This window comes from Egretta garzetta, unplaced genomic scaffold, assembly GCF_000687185.1.
Source record: "Egretta garzetta isolate BGI_Z169 unplaced genomic scaffold, ASM68718v1 scaffold422, whole genome shotgun sequence".
In the NCBI taxonomy this organism is placed as follows: Eukaryota; Metazoa; Chordata; class Aves; order Pelecaniformes; family Ardeidae; genus Egretta; species Egretta garzetta.
In genome coordinates this window covers 165,790-172,981 of record NW_009258888.1, presented here as the reverse complement: position 1 = coordinate 172,981, position 7,192 = coordinate 165,790, and the positions used below count along the sequence as shown (strand labels likewise).

Sequence of the window (7,192 nt, the reverse complement as noted above, 5' to 3'; positions counted from 1 at the left end):
GCCAGTGTTCCCCCTCAGCCACACACAGCCATGGCCACCTCAGAGCACCCCGCCATGTCCCCGCCTCACCAACATACAGTCATGGCCACCTCAGAGCGCCCCGCCATGTCCTCCCCTCAGCAACACACAGCCATGGCCACCTTGGCGTGGTACACCATGTCCCCCCTCAACAACACGTGCTCTTAAGAGGCTCTGCCTCCATGCAGAGGTGCAACTTTAGTGATTTGCCCTCAGTTTGCCTTCAGCACACATAGACACGAGCATGAGGAGACTGTGGCAAAGTTTACATTTGGGGAACAAAATTTTAGGGGCAGGTGTTCCGATTCACTTTGAAGCTCACCATCCGGGCTCGTGCGGCTTGTCAGGAATTGATTCGATCACAAAAGATTTCAGTCGCAAGCCAAGTTTGCTCATGTTCATCCTGCAGATACCACGTCGCGATTAAAAATGCCCAACTGTTTCCTCCTTTAGCAGCTTTCTGACACAAGCTGTTGGCTGTAGACTTTCAGCTGCCTTTCTTTCTCTTTCTCTCACATATGTTCCCAGCACCGTGTTTTGAAATATAAGAATGATTTTGCAGCAATAGGGGTACGCAATCTCACTGTACAATCCAACTTCTGCGGCTGAAGGGACAGGGACTTGCAGCCAGCAGTGTCCTTATGGATACCAGGAGAAGGACCATTTTCTAACCAGCTTAGAGATTTATCGGGGTTTTTGCATTTTTGGGGGTGGAAGGATGCGTTGAAGTTAGAGTGATGCTGTGCTCACACACTGGAATGAGGGTTCACTACCTAATTTTGTGATTCAGGGTCACACAGTTCCGGCGGCTCTCTAATTATAAGATGAGACCATTAAAGGTGTGACTAACCAAGGAAAGAAAAACAGGTCTATGAATGCTCTTTCCATCACATCACTGTCCAGGGACAGCAGCTGAGACATAGTGGGTGATCATCAGAAGGCTGACGCAGCTGGAACTTAAACTAGCAATCCCAAATTTCTGTTTCAACAGAATTCTTCCTTATTTAAATGAATGCCTGTAAAAAAAACCCAACATTTCCTGGGCTGAGGCAATCCTGCCACGCTCTCAGAATTGTATCTCAGGGGCTGCCGCAGGCTGAGGACAAGCCCCGGTGAAACCGCGTAGCGTTGGGTCTGGGGTGTGCAGGTGAGTCCTGGTGGCAGGGCCGGCAGCGCCGAGCGCTGCGTGTCGTGCGGTTTTCATCCACGCTACCAACTGTTAGGCAGGGCTGCAGCTCAGGCTGAAAGCATCCATATGGTGCTTAGGAAGAGCCACAATCAGAGTATCTGCTGACAGGCTGGGCTATCACGTTCCGCTCATGAATAATCTGCAGAAACTGTGAGAAGGAAAACTTAGATCCACACCGAGACTCGCTTGACCTTTCCCTCCTCATCTCAGCCTTCGCCCATGCCTGCGTGTCGACAGCACAGACAGTCGGCGAGTCTGGATCTGAGAAAGGTGTTAGGCGCAGTTGGAATGACAGCATGGACATAGCCTTTGGGACCAGCTCTGCCTAAGCGCGATTCGCCATCCCTAGTGAGAAAACGCTGCTTTTGAAGACGCTTTTGCTTCAATCTCAGTGACCACGCTGGAACAGAGCCCTTCAAAAATCTACCCTGCGAAGCGTTTCCATTCTAGTCTTAGAACACTTTACAAAGCATTTAGTTGGAAGAAGAGAAGACGTAACCGAAAGGAGACATTATATCATCTTCAAATATGCAAGAGGTTGCCGCAGAGCAGGAGGGAGCTAGCTCTTCTCTGCATGCAGCGAGTCTAGGATGAGAAATAATGAGCTTACATCTTGGAAAAGGCAATAGAAATTCGACGTTGGGTTCAGGGTATGAATAGCTGAGCACCGCAACAAATTGCCTAGGAAAGCAGTGGAATAGTCACCTTCGGATATTTTTATTTAACAAGTAATTAGTAAAACATCTGTTCTGAACAGTTTAGGGAGAATTGTTCTTATCTCAGGGAGAAGGACAGGGTGAATAAGCTCTTATGATACCTGTCAGCCCTCATTTTTCACAAAGCAAAAGAGATGGGATTTGCCCAAACTTACAAAGCAGGTTAGAGCACCAGCTGGGTTCGGATTCCAGCTCAGATCTCCCTGTCTGCACCCTATACAGCAGGATATACTAAATCTGAAGTCAGATGTAAAGAAAAGCCAGGCTTTCCCAACTGTTACATCTTCCAGAAGGCTGGGGTATTTTTGTTAAAAAGCCAGTATGTGACTCCAAACCCCAGCTGATATTTACAGCATTTCCCTGGGGAAAAACTCTCATTTTTCCTATTTTTTTCCATAGGAGCTGCCTGACAACAAAGTGAGTGTATTTCACAGTCGGAATTATAAACCATCCTCTCATTTCTCTTGCTACAACAGTACTGAAAGGGCTTGTTGCCACGAATAGACCAAGCTGTTCCTCTGCAGCGCTGGAAGACAGCACTTCAGCGTCTAGGGCTATTAGCTCAGCAGCTGCCAGCAGTATTAAATTCACCAGAAACGTGGAGAGAAAATCCCCATAAAATAAAAGGAAGGACCCTGTGCTGAGAGCAACTTGCATTTAAACCTGAATCAAAATACCTTCCCTCAGTTGGTTTCTCATGAATTGTCCTTATTGATCTAGCTCAGCTAATGATCGATGTGGGCCTTGATTATTTAATACAGTGTGTGGCCATTATCCAGCTGCTACTGGAGATCTTCAGATAGGATCAGATTGTAGTGAAGTGCTTGCAATGACTTAAAATAACTCTTCTGGGAAGTTTTAGTCTTAAATTTGTCTTAAGAGGGGGACTACCCTATGAACAAATCGCCAAACTTCAAATTTCTCTGCGGAAGTCGCCTTCTGAGTTAGGAGAACTCTAGCAAGAAGTGATGAGACGGACAAATTCTCTCTCTTTTGTGGGGACATAAAAGTGTAGTTTGAGAAAAGTTGAGAAAAACGTTTTCCCCGGGTGGGTTTTCTCTGAAGTCAATGACATCTGAGCCTATCCCTCAGTGGGAGCACTAACACTGTCTCTCTCCTCTGCCTAGCCACCTATTTCACAGGACTTTTGGAATATGACACTTTTGAGGTTATTAGACAGATGCTTTTCTGGATGGTCAATCCAAACTAACACACAGATGCATGCAACGTCGTCACAAAAACGTCATTTCCTTAGAATGTTTGGCTAAAACCTCATTGCACTCCCCCCTGCAAGAAGTATTGCCCAAGACATCATCGCCATGTACCGTAACCCTGACATCAGTTACTGCTGTTCCAGCAAACATTTATTGGCTCCAGGATCCAGTTTGAAATGAGAGCTATTGGTTTCACAAGGAAACACAGTAAATCAGTTGGTGTAAGCAACAATAACTTGTGTTTATGTACTACCTTTTACTCAAAAAGATCCATAACCTCTTGGCAAGGAGTAACGACAGTGTGAGTGTGGGAGGCATAGCAGGGAAATTGTGGAATAATGCAGCATGCAGCAAAGTCTGCCACTGATTTTTAATACTCCTAGAATTTAAGCAATTCCACACATATGCAAATATTAACCGAGTGCTACGCAGCCTGTGGCTTCAGTAAACACCCTCCTTTATTTACATCGCGAGAAACTGAGGCATGCAGGGGTTCAGTGAGCTGCCTGTGATTGCACAACCATTGCTCAGCAGCTGAACCAGTAATAGCGCCTCGAACACCTGACTGCCCGTCCCGTGATCTGTCCTGGATGGGATAATGCTGCTGTGAACCGAGCTGCCAGAGGTGTTGGCCACGATAAAATTGTTCAGGCTGGACCGTGGCCAAAGCAGAAAGAACAACAGCGGCTTCTTGTAGAAGTGCTAGGAAGTCTTCGGTGACCCCAAGCACTCATGAGCGGGGCGGATCATTAGATCGACTAATACCTCATTGCAAGGACGGTATGTTGAAGAAAAAACATACCTTCTTTCATAAAGAGAGGGCACCGAGCTCAGCTCTAAAGCAGAAGGATGCAAAACACTTCCTGACTCATCAGCAGCATTTTCTGCAATGCTCTGGATTTTCCCTGAAGAGCCCAGTCTGTCCACTGGCCAGTTCATCCTGCAAAATCTGGTGAGATCAATGTCCAGACAGAAGGGAAGGGAAATACTAAAATCAGGATAAAAAGAGCTATTTTCCACCTGTTTCCCAGCTTAAAATAGCAAGAAAAGAATCTCTGAGATGGAAGTATGTACTTCACAAAAACCAAAGCAAAATTCTTTGGCCTTTCGATTGAAATATTCTCTCTTCGACGTGTCCTGCCTCCGACGATGCTTATTACAAAGCAGAAATCGCACTGCAGGCTTATGCCAAAAAACCATGCTGCAAATACTTTGCATGGCAAGCAGGGCTTGCAAAGAGGGTTTGTTCATCTGCCTGGGCCTGCCTTGCCATGCTTTCCTATCCCTCTTGCCAAATGGAAAATAAATAATTCTCTCCTAGCTGTTCAGGTTATAATTGGCTGGATGTGCCATCAGCTGGCTCATCCCCGCTCAGAGGCTGGGAAGGCGTAAACACTTCCAGGATTACAGAAAATGAGGACACTGACTTTGGGACCAATCCAAAGCCCTTTAGAGTGAGCGTGAAGACTAATTGACGATAGCGAGAGCTGCATCAGCTCCTTAATTGCCAAAGGGAAATAAAACAATCAGATTTCCCCTTTCGGTACGTCCTTTGTCAAGAGCCCTGTGGTAATGGCTGCAAGCTGCCTGCCTGAAACAGCAGGACTGGAAAGCTCGGGGTTATTATTCCAGCGGTGTTTACAAAGAAAGGTGCTCAGACATGTGGTAGCCCCACGGAGGATGGGAGATGATGATAACGCAATTCGCGTTCTCCCTATCGTCACAAATAAAGCTGGCAGATTCAGATAATGGATTCAGTGACGTAGAGGAGAATGTGCCAATTCTCTAGTCTGATGACAGGGCAGTAAGCGCCGAAGTTGTGAGTTATATTCGGTTATAAGCACCCTGTTCTGCACCAGCTCTCTGCCTTCTGGGCCCCACGGAGCTTCGCTGTGCCCAACCTCCAAACTCTCTGCTTGTAGCTATCGTGTGATGCTCCGCAAGAACAGTGCTGGAAACCTTTGCTGTCTGGGTCTTGAAACTTGGAGCGGAGACAATGATTGTTTCTCCTCTCTAACGTGATGAGAGGCTGGGATCGCGGTCCCGCCGAGCACTCAGAGCCCACGGGGGGGTTTGTCGCATTGCCTCTGACTTTGCTGGGCTTTGCTCCCTGCCGGGTGACATTGTGGAGGTGGGCACTGCCTTTCAGCCCGACAGACTTTTCCCCTTTTTCCTCTTAATCTGGAGGAAATGGGCATGGAGTGGTGGAGCTCTGTGGGAATTGGCATGGATCTATGATGGGCTCTCCTGCTTTCTGCTGGGTCGGACTGGGAAGGGAGTCAGGGGGCCAGGGGAAAGGTCTGATTGCCAAGGGATGGAGCAGGACGCAGCGGCTCAGCATCTACTGTGGGATAAGGTTACAGGGGTCGGGGGGTGAGGGAAAGGGAGAGAAGGTTGTAGGGAGATTAGGCACAGCAGGAGCGTTTGGAGGAAAAGGAGAAAGAAGAAAATTTGGATAAAAATAGAAAACAAGAAAGAGGAAAGTCGGGATAAAAATAGAAAATGCAAAAGAGGGAAAAGCATGTGTGTGCTGTAGACGGCTGAGTTTCTGCTCGAGGCAATGTCACCAAGGTCATCTTTTGTTTCATTCACATGAAAACCCTTGCCATCAGTACTTTTCCTGTCCTCTCCATGAATCCTTCAGTTCCTAAACAAACAGACGTGACAAGGCCTTCTAGAGCTGCGGCAGAAACTTTGCGTGCCAGCTGAGCGTAACGTGGGGGAAAACCCCCGTGATTCAGTATGGGTAGAAAACAGCTACAGACGTATTTCCAAACAGTCACTTTAGGTGTTTGTTTTAGGTGACTCATTGTCCATGTGCCTTGCTTTAGATGCTTGGAGCAGCTTTTCTTAATTTAATCAGAATGGTGGGCACTAAACTCATCCGTCACCGAAGCCCCGAAGGATTAGCACACTAGTAAAAATGCCATCCTCGTTCTGCACGGGGGGAAACGTCGGGGGGAGGCATTTACGCATCCCGTCGTTGCAATTTTGCTCGCAAAGCCTTACAGCCTGGGCTCATCATCTGCTCGTCCCGGGTGCGTGGCCAGCCAGAACCTTGGACGTCGGGGTATTGTCCTCCTGACAACAAGAGCTTTTGGCAAACAAGGATTTTGGCAAAACCCTCAGGCTGTCCACCATGACTCAAACATCTCTTCTTGTCTGGTGGGACTGATGTCCCAAGGTCTGCTCCTCCTTCGTCTGCTCGCTCTGCAGGTGAACAGCCTCCCTAGGGCGATGCTTCTGGGTGAGGTTGGGATACTTTCTGCATCAATTAAATGTCTGGTTTTCCATCTTTTCCCCATTTAGGTACCTGTAGCTGCCTTGAGGGCCTCACTGAGGGTGAGGCCTGTCGATTAGGATTCAGGGCAGCGCTTCTGCCGGCACGGCAGGGGACCTGCTTCTGCTGAGCACTTTGGTGAATGCACGGAGTTCATTTCGCTGCAGAAATCCCAGGTGAGCAGCAACTTCACAGCAGAGAAGCAAACGAGGTTGGCTTTAATTTTTGCAATTATGTGGAAGCAGCTTGGTTTCTTTGGGAGCGCGTTGTTGATGCAGCCCTCGCAGTCCACATCCAGCAGGGCTGGATGAGGACATTGAGGAACCCCAAAAGAGTTGCAGAACAGCACGGGAAAGAGGAGCCATTTGTCAAAAATGTCGGGTCTGTCTTGCAGGACAGCATGGGAAATTAATGGATTTGAAAAAAAACAAACCCCAAAACCAAAAAACCACCAAACAAACCAGGTGTCTCCTGCAGGACAGGAGTCATTTGCAAAGAGGCAGAGTTTCTGGGGCAGCTCCCCGGGGGACAGCAGTGGCGGGGCGTGAGTGCCGGGGAGGCCCCGGGAGGTCGCGGGGGACGGGAGAAGGGCGCCGCGCGGGGCGGTGGCTCCCGAGGAGCCTCGTTAGCGCAGTAGGTAGCGCGTCAGTCTCATAATCTGAAGGTCGTGAGTTCGATCCTCACACGGGGCAGCAGTGGTTTCCTCCTTTTCCCCCCTCCCGCGGGCAGGAGCTTCCTCGGGATGGGATTAGGAGGGTGTTTTGTTTTTTTTTTT

At 48.4% G+C, this 7,192-nt stretch overlaps 1 protein-coding gene across 1 annotated transcript in view; it reads right to left on the bottom strand.

The window, feature by feature from the left end:
• The window catches only part of MAP1LC3B (microtubule associated protein 1 light chain 3 beta), a 14,843-nt gene extending 10,879 nt beyond the window's left edge, over positions 1–3,964 (bottom strand). Inside the window, exon 1 of the mRNA XM_035889654.1 lies at positions 3,940–3,964. Coding sequence (XP_035745547.1) covers positions 3,940–3,949 — 10 coding nt within the window. The 5' untranslated portion in view covers positions 3,950–3,964. The remainder of the gene's footprint in view (positions 1–3,939) is intronic.
• Positions 3,965–7,192: the final 3,228 nt, after the last annotated feature.